General features: G+C 37.0%; 1 protein-coding gene across 1 annotated transcript in view; it reads left to right on the top strand.

Moving 5' to 3' along the window:
• The window catches only part of LOC126162227 (E3 ubiquitin-protein ligase CBL-B-B), a 178,948-nt gene that overhangs the window by 24,646 nt on the left and 137,454 nt on the right, over window positions 1–16,848 (top strand). The window contains exons 3-6 of the mRNA XM_049918588.1: window positions 3,580–3,711; window positions 15,343–15,480; window positions 15,604–15,823; window positions 16,017–16,157. Of these exons, the coding sequence (XP_049774545.1) occupies window positions 3,580–3,711; window positions 15,343–15,480; window positions 15,604–15,823; window positions 16,017–16,157 (631 nt within the window). The remainder of the gene's footprint in view (window positions 1–3,579; window positions 3,712–15,342; window positions 15,481–15,603; window positions 15,824–16,016; window positions 16,158–16,848) is intronic.

The following is a 16,848-nucleotide window of genomic DNA, read 5'->3' as shown; positions in this document are numbered from 1 at the left end:
TAGGTTTGAAGCAATCAGTTATCCCTCAGAATTTTGCTTCACATGAATGTCAAGATTTTAAAAACCAGCAGATGCTTGCAGAATTTATCAGCCTCTCAGCTTCATCTTTTCATTTTCTTTGAATTGTTCACTAGTATCATCCTTTCCAGATTCCTCTCGAATATCTTTGCAGCGAAGTCCCCCAGGTGAAATTGAGCATATCTCTTGTTCCACGGTTAAGCCATGGGTTTCTTCTTCATTGAAAGAGATATTGCAGGAGATTATAGTTTCCTTTGAATCAGGATTGCAGAGACGATAATAATTGGTACTATACCCATGATTGCCAACCATGATCAAAGAAATTTATTTACTATCCCATTTTGGCGTAAATTGACCAGGAATGTGTACATATGTGCTGATCTAAACTCCCTCGTGTTAAAGGTGGAGGTTTTCCAAACCATTTTTCATTTGTAATAACATTTTTTACTTTACATGGTCAATGATTTAAGATGTATGCAGCACAATTTACTGCCTTGCCCATAATTCTTGCGATAAGCCTGTATTCAATAACATAGTATGCATACTCAGCAATGGACATGGTTCCTCGCTCAATTTGGCCACTCTGCTGTGGTGTGTACAAACTTGTATTCTTATGAGTTTTTCCTTTTTGCTTGAAATAATCTTCAAATTGCCTATTTATGAATTCAGTCCCATTTTCATTTCTCAGAATTCTGATTTTGTTTCCTGTTTGTCGTTCAGTCCATCTCTGAAACGGGAAAAACACTGGAAAAGTATCATGTTCACATTTGAGAAAATACACTATCTGTATGAAGTGCAATCGTCCTTGAAAACTGTGAACAAATGTGCACCTCCAAGAGATGGTTTTCTCATCCACATACTTAAATTTGAAGATAAAATTGTAAATTTGAATGACACAATTTTCTATTCATCCTGTTGTACTGACATGTTTCACAATAAAGATCTTCATTTTTAAACCAGGAATTAAATTCAAATCAGCCGCATTCTTCAGACCTTTGAAATGGATGTGTCCAAGTCTCCTATGCCAGATCATTTGGGAATTCAAGGAAGCAGTATTTGCTTTTAGTTCGTCTGGACGTTTAACCATCATTTGAGAACACTGATTGTCCATCTTAATTCCTGCTGCAACTTGAATTTGCGAACTTCCATTCACTAGTTGTCAAAAATAACTTTAATTCCTCTTTTTGTCAGAATTCCCACTTGAAATACATTTATCTTTAACTTAGTAATGTAAAATCAGTTTTCCAAGAGTGCAAGGTTTCCATTTTCTGCCAACTAAACACAGTAATTCAGTGGATTCAATGCCTGCTATCTTAACAGTGGAGTTGTCTCCAATTTGAACAAGAGTCATCATATTGAATGGGATCAAAAGTGTTGAACCAGTCTCTCTGTGTGACATCCTATCTTTCGATGCAGCACTATCAGTTAACCAAATATTTTCATGACCTAAAGTACAAATATTTGCTTGTTCTTCTTATAGTCTGCTGCTTAGTAGTATCAGTCTTCAAGCTGTTTTTTTTGCTAAAAGTTTGCTGCACTTGGATTTAAAGTGATCCCATTTGTGACATAACAACATTCAACATCTTTTCTACTGACCATGTTATACTAATTGATATTCTTGAATTGAACTTAATTATTTTTCCCACATTAGTTGCTGTGAATGCTGTTGACATTTCATTACACTTTTAAAGTTTCTGTTACTCTTTCAGTAATCTTGAAGTAAAATTTTCTAATATTTGTTGATCTTCAGTATGAGCCCCATGCAGATGAAAAATTTCCGAATTTCCCTGGCAGACTTCCCAAAATTTTAGCCATTTTGTTAACTTCTGGAACATGTTCACCTGCATCAGCTAGCACTTGTCCCAAAGATTAAACTTGACTGATGAGCTGTGCAGTTGTCTGTTGGCAACATTCTGTAATCAAAAAACGCCTGCTTTGAGGCCATTTCATCAACTTCAGTTTACTGTCTTTGCATAGTCTTTGATCTGGGGCACATTTCAGCTGCATTTACGCTTGTCATAATGCATTGCAATTTGTCATATTCCATCACAGAATGTATAACAAGCATCACATTAACGTTAAAGCCATCCCAAGCTATTTGACTCTCATCTGCTTTATTTGGCCCCAGTTTCTCCTTCATGATATCAAGAACTTTTTCAACGTGAAAAATAATCTGCAACTTACCATCAAATTTCTGGATGCAATAACTTAGTGTAGCCATCTTCATGCAAATTTGAACATAAATCAAACTTATAGTACTTGTTCAAAACTAACAATGAAGGTTTTCCACCAGTTAAAAATATGACAGTCCCAGAACATGAGCATCAAAATTTAAGCATCACAGCCCACTCAAAAAACCTCCAGTCAAACCTAGTAAATTCACAAAATAGATGTATATAATTGCCTGGGTCCATAGTCTGTTGTCTGTAATTATATTTTGCTGAAAATCACAGAGCGGAACAAACGCAGTCAAATAACAAATGCTCTTTGTATCGGAACCAAAATGGACACTGTAACCATGATGACAAAAAAAGTAAATTTATATTTTTGTATTGTCGCAGAACACAACTGTGCACAATGTTAACATACGTCTGTGGTGTGTTCGCACTGTGAATATGCGAATCCTGGAAATAGCCACTCAATATAACAAGCTCACTCTTGTCAACAGACCACACATTATATTCCCTGGATCATTACATTTGCAATTCATTGCTGCTATGCTGTCAGTTGATTCTTTTGAGTGCATTCCATGGACCAAATCACCATTTTTATCTTGGTATGAATGCTCAAAATTAAGAATTACCATATATGTTGGAATACATAATCATAGAAAAATTTATTTCAGTAGAAGAGAAAATTCAATATAGTCTTCACTGTGTTGTGTATTAAACTTTCCTAATTCCTATAAAGTGACTGCTCCCTCCGTGCCACTTTCCTCAGCTCTGGTGACATCTGATAATCATTTAAATGATATATATGTAATTCTAGTGCTGTGTAGTAATAAGTAAATACATTAACCATTTTTTCTTTAGAATCAGTACCACTCAAGTGATGTAGTGATGCCCATGCGCTACTGAAAATTTCTTTTAACTGTGGCAAAAAATTTAATGCAGGAGCATGTGACATTTAAGAATTTACAATAATCTGGAGGTGGGGGAACAACAATTATCTTCGATAGATATCTTTATAATTGAACTTTGGCTCACTTTCTGTTGTTTTATTCATTTCTTATTTAATTTATGAACATAGTAGTGTAGACGACAACATTTATGAACTTCCACCAAAACGGATGAAACATAGTTAATGGAAGAAAGCAATAGTTGAAAGAATTTTAATCTTAAATTCACTGCTATTTGCCATAGTAATTGCACATTAAGAAATATTTGAAGTATCAAGTAGAATGATATGAGAATGATAACCTGTTTGTAGGGAGGAAGTAGAGAAGTGTCAGTTCAGAGCTATTTTTACATTTTCTTCTATGCAGGCTTAAATACTGTCCCAAGGATGTAGTTTCATAGCTGTTGTAATAAATGTACTCAAGTGTATTTTCTTTTTAAATAGGTTATTTCAGCCTTGGAACACGCTGCTTAGGAACTGGCAAATCCTGGCAGTAACACATCCTGGCTATGTGGCGTTTCTGACATATGATGAAGTGAAGGCTCGGTTACAAAAATATATCAATAAGCCTGGAAGGTAATTATATAAAGTATTTTTGTATTATGAATTCATGAGGAATTTGAGAACCCTACTGGAAAAGTAATGTGTTGGATACAGTAGTCTTCAATGTCTGTCTTTGCAAACTCTACAGAAGTGATGCAGTATCTCTCTCTCTCTCTCTCTCTCTCTCTCTCTCTCTCTCTCTCTCTCTCTCCCCTCCCTCCCTCCCTCCCCACTTTTTTTTGTTTGAGAAATTTACCCAGAAGTGTCTCAGCTTCTTAATCCTTGACACCTGTTATTATAATGCTCATACTGTTACTGGTTGATATTACTTTAAATGGGTTATTGGTAGGTGAATGCCATATTTTAAATCTGAATTTCTTGTACACATTGCCAATGAACAGCTATTACTAAATTAGTCCGGATGAAAGTCTACGAACTTCCTTTGACCACGAATACAACATTGTACATTACACTAAGAGAAAATGAATTGTCCAATTTTGACAAAACTAGTCTCTTTAATTTATTTGGCATATAAATTTAAAAGACTGCGAAATATCTATCTCATAAATATCTGTTACATCTTATACAGTGTGTCCATGAAGTCTCTCCGCAACAGTGAGCTCTGCCGGTCTTGTCTTGCAGAGCACGTAAGGTTGGCAGCCCATTCATATCGCTGTGGAAGGTAGGGGCTGGGATTCACTGGTAGTGGCTCCAATTACATTGGAAGATGGAATTCAACATTATTACAATTAAAAGAATGAAAGTAATTAATCATATTATTTAAAATAAAGTACACTGTACTCTTCAATATCACAGTATGTGTGGGAAATGCATAGTTGGCATAGTTGAAGGCATAGTTCAACATGTTTACAGTTATTTACAGACACATTTACCAATGTTTCACATGTAATCGATTCCAGGTATCAATTATTGCTGTCTTCAGTTCATCTGTTGTCTTTGGGTTATTTTATAGCCACACCCATAAAGGAAACAGTTAGGTGGAGACAGATCCGGTGAGTGTGGGTGCCAGAGATCTTTCGTAATTACTCTGCCTCCAAAGATTTAATCTAAAAGTTGTAAGGACTGATGTGTTGTATGAGCAGTAGTGTTGCTTTGTTGGAGAAGTGAATGAGTGCTTTCACTTTCATTCATCAGGGCAATAAATGCATGAACTATTTAGGAACAGTAGACATCGAAAGTGATGGTAGTTTCAAAGATTGACCCTATAATTCACACTTGCGTTATTGCAGTCCACATTTTGATTTTCCCTGCTTGGAATGGTGTTGCACTTGATCATGTTGATTTTCTGATGACCAAATTCATGAATTTTCAGAATGAATGTAGCCAGATAGGCGAAACCAAGCCACATCAGTGAAAATGGTTCAATGTAAAACACCAACTCCATGTCACTGAAACCATTCACAATATGTTATTCATTCCACATGGTCCATACAGTATAACTGTTGCACAGCAGTAAGTTTATACGGATCACATCCCCATTTTTTGGTTGCAGCCATATGCGGTGTCATACGAGAGACTTTAGCAACTTGCGATAATCTGCTCACTGGTTCTGATGGACTTCACAACATGATGTAAAAAATATTGTCAAGCTTCTATTCTCTTAAAATTGTGGACATACCAGTTCGTGGTGCATTGTGAACTGAACCTGTTGTCTGGAATTTGTGAATTCTGTCATGTACCTGTGAGCTGGGACTTTCATTCATCATACTTCAGCCAATTTCCGTTAAATATTTATAAATTGAATACTCAAACCTTTCTCATGAATCAGTCTGTCTATTACTGACAGCAGTATTAAAATTCCTACAGTTGTTCCAGAGATTAGCCTGAACAGACAAAACTGCAGCTGAAAATGAGACAGATGGAAGAAAGTAACTAACCTGTTTATTATTTCAAAAGTAATTACTTTAACTGTAAATTCATTTCTCCCACTGTGAGACAAGGCAGTAAATGCCTTCATGGAAAAATATTTGTGATTGTCTTCGGGACCAAGATTGTACTCGTGTGTGCAGCTCTTCATCCAAAACAAATTGATGGCCACAAATGTTGTTATTCAGGGCTCAAAAGCGATGAAAATTGCACGAGAATTATTCAGGGCTCAAAAACGATGAAAATTGCACGAGGAGAGATTGGAACTGTATGGGGGATGTGTATGTTCTGCCCAGTGAAACTTTTGCAGTGTAATCAAAACAAATTACAGAAGTTTTGCTGGGAAGTTCTTACACATCCCCCATACACTCCTGATCTCTACCCAGTAGATTACCTTATTTTTGGAGCCCAGAAAACGACATTCATGGCCGTCAATTTGCTGTGGCTGAAGAGGTGCACACATGGGGTACAATCGTGCCTCTGTAGGCAACTGCAAACATATTTTCATGAATGCAGTGATTGTCTTGTTTCACAGTGGGATAAATGTATTAATGGTTATGATGATTACTTTTGAAATAATAAACAGTTTACTTACTGTTTTAGGGTTCTGTACCTCAACTGGTAAAAATGGAACCATTATATGGGCACTTTATTGTCTGTCTGTCTGTCTGTTTGACTATAAAAAGCCAGTTTTCTCGGGATTGATTGGATCCATCAAGTTGAAATTTGTCACACACCAAGGTCATTGTGGGCAGTTGCCTTACCATTAGGCTGTCTGATCATGACTCTCGGCCAGACCCAAATTCCCATGTCATCAGCCATGTGTCTACAACCTGCTCTCATACATTCATTTTGTATATTCCCATACATGGGAGACATTTTAAGTTCTGTTCCTTCGGCAAGCAAGAAGTAATATCAATTTAGATTTTAAACTTCTCAGCATTGTGGCAATGAGATATCGGCAAACAAAATGGGGCACCAGTAATGTTCATGCGTCCTCAAGACTCGGCTCATTCATTTTATTGGCCCAAAAGACAGGATGCTTGTTGGGTACCAGAAACTCATTTTATTTCCAGGTGCTCTGTTCCATCAGTATTATTGGCTGATGGTATCATTTCCAGAAAATGAACTGCAGAAAGTGGTTCAAAAATTTTGGAAAATATAAACCATAATGTTGAGAAGATAAATGCAAAATTGATATTACTTTTTGCTTTCCACATGTGAAAGATGCTCTTTCAGATTTGAGAATCAGAGATAAGGTACTTAACAATTGCCTTCATAAGCAGACATGTGCCACTACAAGGCTTTGGAATCCAAACCAAGAAACCAAATGTGAGGCTTGGGAACCTAGATGAAGAACGCGTACGAACCCAATACAGTGAGATGCTATACTGAAGCGCCAAAGAAACTGGTATAGGCTTATGTATTGAAATACAGAACGGGCAGTATATGGCGCTGCGGTCGACAATGCTTGTATAAGACGACAAGTGTCTACTGCAGTTGTTAGGTTGGTTACTGCTGCTACGCTGGCAGGTTATCGACATTGAAGTGAATTTGAATGTGTTGTTATAGTCGGCGCATGAGCGATGGGCCACAGCATCTCTGAGGTAGTGATGAAGTGGGGATTTTCCTGTACGACAATTGCAAGAGTGTACCGTGAATATCAGGAATCTGGTAAAACATCAAATCTTCGATGATACTGCGGCCGGAAAAATATCTCGCAAGAATGGGACCAACGACGACTGAAGAGAATCGTTCAATGTGACAGAAGTGCAACCCTTCCGCAAATTGCTGCAGATTTCAGTGTTGGGCCATCAAGTGTCAGCATGTGATCCATTCAGTGAAACATCATTGAAATGGGCTATCGGAGCCGAAGGCCCACTTGTGTACCCTTGATGACTGCACGACACTAAGCTTTACACCTCATCTGGGCCCGTCATCACAGACATTGGACTGTTGATGACCAGAAACATGTTGCCTAGTCCGACAAGTCTCATTTGAAATTGTATTGAGTGGATGGACATGTGTGGGTATGGAGACAACATGAATCCATGGACCCTGCATGCCAGCAGGGGACTGTTCAAGCTGGTGGGGGTTCTGTAATGTTGTGGGGCTTGTGCAGTTGGTGTGATATGGGACCCCCGATACGTCTATATATGACTCTTGACAGGTGACATCCTGCCTGATCACTTGCGTCCATTCGTGTCCATTGTGCATTCCGACAGTACTGGTCAATTCCAGCATGACAATGCAAATCTCATATGTCCAGAATTGCTACAGAGTTACTCTTTGGAGTTTAAACACTTCCATGGACCACCAAACTCTCCAGACATGAATGTTATTGAGCATATTTGGGATGCCTTGCAATGTGCTGTTCAGAAGATATCTCCAGCCCCCCCCCCCCCCCCCCCCCCCCCCCCCCCCCCCCCCCCCCGTACTCTCGCGGGTGTATGGACAGCCACGCACGATTCATGGTGTCAATTCACTCCAGCAGTACTTTAGACATTGGTCGAGTTCATGCTATGTCATTTTGCGGCACTTCTGCGTGCTCACGGGGTCCTGTACGATATTAGGCAGGTGTACCATGTTCTTTGGATCTTCAGTGTACATGTGAATTTAAAAATAAAAATCAAATGCAGTGAAACATAGACAACAGGTTGCTGCAGTGTAGCCTGTTGCTGTGGTACAGTCCCTCAAATTTGCCTCTCATTTTCATGTTTTGTTAGCACACATTGGAAAATCAAATGTAATTCTCTGAATGCTTGAAAAACATGCTCTTCCCAACTGTGATTCATTTGATGTCGATTATGGAGAACAGATTTTCTAAAAGCAAATTGGATGTGATCAACTTCTTCTTCGTTTTTTTTTTTAATTTATTTATTTTATTAAAGGAGTTTGAATGGATTTTGTAGAAATTACAAAGCAGTACTCAAATGATATTTTCTTTTGCAGAGCCTTTTGTTGCTAAGTAGTTGTGTCCAAAGTTTCCTGTTTATCATGTCTTTAATCAATGAGATACAAGATGCCAAAGTTAAAACTTATAACCACAGTGTGGTTTTTCTGACTACTTTACCTAAATTTGTGTAACATTGTTGGCCCATGTTGAAAATTAAACCTATGTTCTGGGTAGGCTTAAAACTTTTTTTTTTGAGTGACACTGGTTTTGAAGCTTAAATAGGAAATGGTATGTGTGGGGGGGGGGGGGGGGGGGGGGAATTGTCATCTTCTCAACAAATTTGTAGATTATTGGAAAATAGTGGGTAAATGAAAATTTGTATTCCACATCCTTGTGCTACTGTCCTATTGTGTGTTAAGTTTCATGTTCAGCATGCGTTACTCTGTGAGATATAAGGATCAGAAGATAACATTTTTTCTTCCAGTGATTCTCGTGTCCAACTTCAAATCAAATGAGCTAACATTGTAGCAAATGTTTGGTAATGAAATACACTTTTTTGTGATTAAAATCAAGGTCTTTCTAATGCACACAATTCGGGAAGTACTACAGAACATAGTTCTTTGCAGAACTGGGTTAAAGAAAACACATTTTTTTATCTTTTTACAAAATCTTTTATTTTGCACTTAATTTTTCTGTATTGTGAAGTACATAAATGAAACTTTATATTTGAGAACCTATGTTGGATTACTACATGCAAAGTTTCATGTTTGTTATTCATTATGCCTTCAGTTTCTAAGATAATGGGTGTCCAGAAAGCAAGGACGAATTTGAATAGTGCACCATTTTGTCCTATGATGGTTGGCAGCTGTGGTTTTTTTCATGTTTGTAATCTGTGATCCTTCCCATTAGTAGTCTGATAGGTTTTGTGTGGTGAGCATTGTTGTTTGACATTTATTTTCGTCATGGTGCAGATGACAACTGAGCAACATATCCAAGCAATAAAATGTTATTTCAAAAACAGTGAAAGTCCCATGGCAACCTTTCATGAATTGCGTGTGGCTTTTGGACACAATGCTGCTAAAACCGTTCATAGGTTTGGAAGTTGATCTGGAAGTTTGAGACCACGGGTTCTGTTTCAAACGTTAAGGAAACAGGATGACCGAATTCTGTTCAAACATGAGAAAACATTGCTATCATGCGTGGCAGTGTGACAATAAGTCCCAGAAAATTGGTTCGCGACGAGCTCAACAATTGAATTTATCACCAATTTCACTCAGTGAAATTGTTTCAAAAGATCTGGAAATGCATGTGTACAAGATTAGACGTACATAAGAGTTGAAGTCAGCATATCACGGAAACAGACATCAATTTGCCCAATGGGTCTTGGCTCAACAAGTGAAGAATGAGATCTACACAAAAGGAATAATTTTCTCAGATGAGATGTACTTCCACCTCAGTGGGTATGTCAGTTAGCAGACCTGCAGAATTTGGTGTAACAAAAATTCGCGGGTGACTGTGGAAGGTGAAATCATCCACAACACATGACTTTGTAGTGTTAGTTGTGGGCCTGTACTTTTTGAAAGTAATGTGGGAGTTGCCATTACTGTGAATGGCGACCATTACCAAAGCATGCTTTCTGATTGGTTTTTCCCTCTTATTGATGAAACTGATAATTTTTGGTTTCAGCAAGATTATGTTACTTATTGCACATCCTGATTGCTCTGCCGAATGAATGGTTTCCTGAAAAAATTCTCTCTTTGTGAGGCAACCAGGAGTGGCCTACCAAATCATGAAAACTTATGCTGTGTGATCTTTTTTTTTGTGGGGATTTGTGAAATCAAAAATGTACGTGAACAAACCTCAAACAATACAACAATTGAAGGGTGAAAATAAAAGTGTTATTAACGGTATTCCACCACATGTTTGTGAATGTGTCATCGAGAACTTCAGCGAATGCATTGCTGGTTGCTGCAGAGCCTTGAGTGGTGACATGGAAGATATAGTTTTTTACACATAAATTGGAGAAGTTAGTTACGTATGTGTTCATAAAAAAATTATATTATCAGAAATTTTTAAGTTCAATAGCACTTTAATACCCATCCCTACTTCCCAGACACCCTCTGTAAGAAGCCAAATTTTCGGGCACCAATTTTATGGGTGATTTTGTCTAAAATCTTCTTGCTGAATACAACTCATAAAATTATTTTTTGTGTGCTATATTCACACTCTGTTTAGATTCCCCATTATTTCAGCCATCATCAATTATTTTACTACCCAAATAGCAAAATTCTAAAACCTATGGTGTCTCATTTACTGATATAATTACCTCAGCATCAGCTGATTTAATTCAGCTACTCTCCATGCCCTTGTTTTAATTTTGTTGATATTCTGAAATTCCTTTTCAAGGCATCCATTCCATTCAGCTGGACTTTTTTTGTGCTTGGCAAAATTACAATGTCATTGGGAAACCTAAAAAGTTTTTATTTCTTCCCGCTGAACTTAAATTCCTTTTCATGTTCGTCTATACTACATTTACTCGAGTAGAAGACAGTCCTGAATTTAAAATGACCCCTCAACCCCCTTTTTCTAAGAGGCTTCTTGAGAAAAATTTACTTTTAGTATCTTCTGACTCATTAAAACTACAAACGGTTTTATTTACATGAAGTGTCTGCCAAAAAGTTGTTATACCTATTCTAAACTCATGCCATTTATTGATTGTCTGCATATTAATAATACCTGGAGAAATAAAATGAACTAAAAGAAGTGGTTTACATTAGTTTTCGGACCATTTTCTTTTCTACCATTTTTGCTTAGTAGCCCTGTAGTCAGTAGTGTCACTATTTTAAATCATCGTCATCCTAATAATACAGCTGTGAAATTTATATATTTGTTGTCACACATATTTGGCTGTTTCTTCCAAATATGTTGCTATTGTCGTTACAGTGCTACTTGAGAACACAGCTGTTTTCTCTGAGTACATATCAGATTATGCTTCTATAATGTTGTGAGAATGTTACAATGGCTGTTGCTTCCAAACATATCTCTTGCGTACTACTCTTTCATGGGCTGTGTAGAACCAGCTGACAGCCCCCTATCAATCCCATCACATGTCAAGGCGACCATTGACAACATTGCAGCAAGAAACATATAAGTTTCCCTTGGCCATTATCTAGACTTTTGCCATCTCCTGCAGAAATGAATACTATTGTTGAGTATTTGTCCAACTTTAAAGCCAGTTCAATCCCAGCTATAAATGGACTCGGGCAAACTGCAGTTTAAATGTGGTAGATGTTCATAAAATGCCAGTTTATGTAGTGTAGATTTCTATGGTTGGCAGTTTGATGAAACTTGCTGCTCTCTCATCACTCCCGTCCCCACAATCATCCCAGCCAAGCTGGTGTCACTGTTCCCCTAAAGATGAGCGCTATTACAATTAAGTTCCATTCTCGAACGTTTGCTCACTCATGACAACAATTACAGCCAGTTTAAAATGATTTCTTTCCTTTGTTAGAAATTTCATTGCGGATTAATTTTTCTTCTTGTTTCATAGTGTCACCATCACATTGTATAGCTGCTTAAAAGCTGGTAAAGTTCTTACCTAGTATTCTGATATATGAACAGTGACCTAATTTCTCACTTGCAATTCACTTAGTAAATAATTATAGTCTCTCTAACCAAATAAAATATTGGTCTGGATTCTGAATCAACTAATGTTTTTGAAGGACAACATTTCCATTTTTGAGTGTTATCTTTACTTAAAAAGCAGTATTGATGTTTGTGTACAGTATCCATACATATGTGATGTGTACAGTATCCATACATATGTGAGGAAGTTTATTGCAGATGTGTTTGTGTACGGTATCCATACATATGTGAGAGAGTTTGTTGCAGACCTATTCAAACATAACACAAGTTTGTAAGATGATAGAATTTAACGATATTTCTTTAAGTGTTTCACAAATTGTCAAATTTTAATCAGAGCAATAGACTATTGCAGTAAAGGATAGGTTAAAACCCTGTCTCACTCCCTCCTCATTTACTGCTTGCTTTTAAAGTTCTTCTATTCTTATGGCTGCAGTCTGGTTTCCACACAAGTTACAACCTTTTGCTCCCCACATTTAATACCTGATAACTTAAGAATTCCAAAGAGTATATTCTGGTCAGTGTTGTCATTGCTTTTTCTTAATCTACTAATGCTGTAAATGTGGATTTGCCTTTCTTCAATCTGTATGGAGTCAACATTGCATCATGTGTTCCAACGTATGTCCTAAACACAAATGGAGCCTCCCCAGGTCAGCTTCTACCAGTTGTTCCATTCACTTGCAACTAATTTGTGTTAGTATTGTGCAGCCGTGACTTATTGAACTGATGATATTGTGTTTCCATGATCATTGTCAAATATGTAGTGTCTAAGAAACCTGCTTTTTCGGATCACTAGATAGCATTCAAAAAAATCATATACTGAGTTTTATTATGAAATGTAAAAATACAATACTTAACTTTACAATTACACAGATGTGTCTCAAGCAAAGGGCAACATACTGAAAAATTAAATCATCTTCAGTATAAACAATTCCAAGTCTGTGCTACATAGAGTGTACAAGTGAAGTAAAGAGTGTTGACACATCTATCCAAGTCTCTAGTGTTGAAGCTGCCTGTTCTATTGAGTGTCGCCAGTTGGTCACTGGGCTTATGTCCTCTTCACATAGGGGCAGCTGCAGTCGCGTTGTCGAGAGGGATCGGTCAGCTTGTGATTGGCTGATGTCTTCTCACAGCCATCTCTTCTCTATCATTCCCAACTGGTGTGCTAGCACTTGACTTACTTTCTGTGTTCCTGTTGAGCAATTTTGTCATGGTTGGTTCTCCTAAGAATCTTTATACTTCTAAGGTGATGCCATTTTCTTAAAGTGTATTGTTCCAACTTAGATCTTTCTGTGTCCTGTCAGGTTCTTCCTACAATAGTGCATCCACAAATTCATCTTCATCCACTTCCTTTTCTCCTTCAGTAATATTTTATTAAAGTTTCTTGATGTTACACCAGAGCATAACTTACAAGAGCACTGATACGCCGTTCCATACATGTACTTTTTATTTTACAAACATATTCATACTGACTTTCTCTTTCCAGGCTCGGCTTTGCCAGTTTTTATTAAAAAATTGAATAGTTTATCAATATACATTTGCAGAAAATAGTGTATTTGAAACTTTCACTGTTCATCTGAATACAAATTAACATTGATAAGGTCATTTTGTATTTTTCCATTTTGGGCCAGAACTTGCATTTATTGTAAGTACAAATTTTCTGAGAAATACTTGGGAGTCTTTCTTTTATTGCTGGCAATGCCTAATTCAGTTTGAGAAACTATATTAAGATTAGTTCTTGTTGTCTTAGTATTCTCGTAGTGTTCCTTTTTTTGGTTGGGAATACTATATTAAGATTTTCATGACATGATGTGCTTCATTAGTGCTTTTTACTACTTAACTGCACTCTTGCTCATATAAAATTATGCACTATATTTTATCCTATTGTGGAGATTTCCGAATTAACGCATAGGTAATAAGCGAAAGTTGCTTGATTCTGTTCATACATTTGAGAATACTGTCCTCCTTTTTAGAAATTGTTGGTTGCTACCCCTGTGAACGTAACTGAATTGCAGAATAAAATTGATCACTGTAACAGATAATGGATTTGTTGCAATGATAAAGTAGTCCTTTGGCTTCTTACTTTAGATCAGGAGTGTCTCAACTGTTGTCATCATGGAATGGTGAAGGTGATCGTTACCACCTGAATAATCTTCATCTTTTCATTACATCAACATGATAGTGACATGTTGATGTAGCATAATTGTAATCATATTGTAAAAATTTTTCTATTACGTGACACTTTACTTGTATATTTACTCTTTGCCTGTCAGTTACCTAGCCCTGAGTCAGCAGTTGTCTTCTGACATGTAATGTGTTTGCAAACTACTGTAATCAAACAAAGCTAGAACACAATAAGAATTACAGTCTCATTGTTGAGTGCTGATTTTGTTTGTTGTCCTGCTTTTCAAACAATTGTGCGTCCTAAGCAATATACATGATTCCTCTTAGGTGCAGTGGTAGTTTTCGATTCTATGAGACAGTAGTAGCTTCTGAACATCATTTTGAACTCAGTAGGTCCCCCCCCTCCTTTCTTTAATACTGCTGCCTGTAAAAGATGGGAGTGTGTCCTTTTTCTACCCAGCATCCCTAATCTGCAATATGGAGTTTCCTCCCAGAAGATGAAGTGCATTGATAGTACATAATTTTATCAGTATAATGTGGCACTAGTATAATTGTTTTATTTTTTTAATGCCTACAGGTATTTTGTGGTACCTACAGGTTCTGCACAACACAATTTGGAAATTGCAGTTCTAAAAGCAGGGCTTTAGGTTTTATGTTGGCTGATTTTTTGAACAGGTGGAATCTGAGCATGTGTTAATAATGTCAGAGTAGTTTTAAAAAAAAAACAGAATATTTCTTTGAAGAGGTGAGTCTGCATACCTGGTGCATGCATGGCAACTACAGCAAGGTCTCAGGGGTGAGGGCAACAAGTTTAAAGAGAGAAAAAAAGAGGAATCTAAAGGAATTTTATATCCTATTTCATTGTTTTAGAAATATTACTACCTTTTTTAAGCATTGGTATGCATAAAAGTATTTTTATTCATTTCTTTGAAGAAACATGATATTTGTGTTTTTATATTACAACCTGATAATTTATTTAGTGTAAAAAATCTTGATGTACAAATTTGGGTATGAGATGGAATTATTCTTACATCTTCAAGTAGATATAAGTTCGTCTAAGCTGCGAAATAAAAATACCACGTACTGTGTGTAATGAAAACACATTATTTTTGCAGTTATGTATTTCGACTGAGTTGCACGAGACTCGGACAGTGGGCCATTGGTTATGTAACGTGTGACGGTGATATTCTGCAGACTATACCGCAGAACAAATCCTTGTGCCAAGCCTTACTGGATGGCTACAGAGAAGGCTTGTAAGTTTGCGTGTATCACCTGTTGCAGTGTGAAGTTAATCATGTGTTTACATAGATCAGTTAAATGCATACTTTTTCAAACTGTGGTATTTTATGACAACTGTTTTCCTCCACTTCTCTTAGCTACCTCTATCCTGATGGGCGTAATGTGAATCCTGATCTTTCATGGGCAGTTCAGCCAACACCAGAAGATCATATAAAAGTAACTCAGGAGCAGTATGAATTATACTGTGAAATGGGTTCTACCTTTCAACTTTGTAAAATTTGTGCTGAAAATGATAAGGATATTCGAATAGAACCTTGTGGACATCTTTTGTGTACACCGTGCTTAACATCCTGGCAGGTAGGAGTACCAAATTTCCATTTAGACATGTCTTCAGATTTTTATATATGATAAGTCATATACCACCAAATATGTATAAATTTCTCTTTGAAATGCTAGCAACTATTAACAATGGATTGTTTTAATCATTTTTAATAGACTCCCATCATGACAAATGGAATATTATTTTAATGTGTGCTTCTAACTTTTGCAGGACTCTGAAGGTCAGGGTTGCCCATTCTGTCGGGCAGAAATTAAGGGAACTGAGCAAATAGTGGTTGATCCATTTGACCCAAAGAGACAGCATAAAGCTGGCTCAACAGGAAACCTTGTGGATCTAGATGAAGATGAAGAGGTAGCACTTCCATCTGAATAATAGCCCCCACTCCTCCACTTACATTTTATTCTGCCTGCTTTCTGTCTGTGTTATTTTGAGCCTGTATGTTGCTTGCTTTGTCAGTTGCTTCATGTTGCTGTTTGGTGTATTCTTCTAACAATATTCTGGCTGTTCCATGTGTATGCAAAGTTCAAAAGTTCCCATACTGTGGGTTTTATTGTAGTAATATACTCACATGAATGATGGACGTAAATTTGTTCAGATATTGTGATTTTAATATTGCAATATGCATGGGTTTAAGACAGTTCAGGCAAAACAGTCATCATCATCCTCCTCCTCCTCCCCCTCCCCCCCCTCCCCCCCCAGTTGTGTGTGTGTGTGTGTGTGTGTGTGTGTGTGTGTGTGTGTAACACTTGACTATTCATTTAATCTTGAGTGTTGATGACAACAAAATCATTACAACATAATTATTCAAGCTAGCCCTGGACACATTTGACCAACAAAATTGACTGAAATATTTGAAGCAATTAAGTACAGTTGGTACAGTGATGTGTTATCATTTGTTATTTGAACTGTGTTCAAAGGTCAGCTCCTAATATTGAGAAGAGGGTCTTCATTTTGTGATGGTTCATGTATTGAACAATGGAATTTCTATTTAATCTCAATATTAATATGAGTTTTGAATCAGTATTAATCATAAATATTACAT

Source organism: Schistocerca cancellata, chromosome 2 (genome assembly GCF_023864275.1).
Source record: "Schistocerca cancellata isolate TAMUIC-IGC-003103 chromosome 2, iqSchCanc2.1, whole genome shotgun sequence".
In the NCBI taxonomy this organism is placed as follows: Eukaryota; Metazoa; Arthropoda; class Insecta; order Orthoptera; family Acrididae; genus Schistocerca; species Schistocerca cancellata.
Note: the sequence above shows the minus strand (reverse complement) of the source record. Positions and strands in the feature narration are given on the sequence as shown.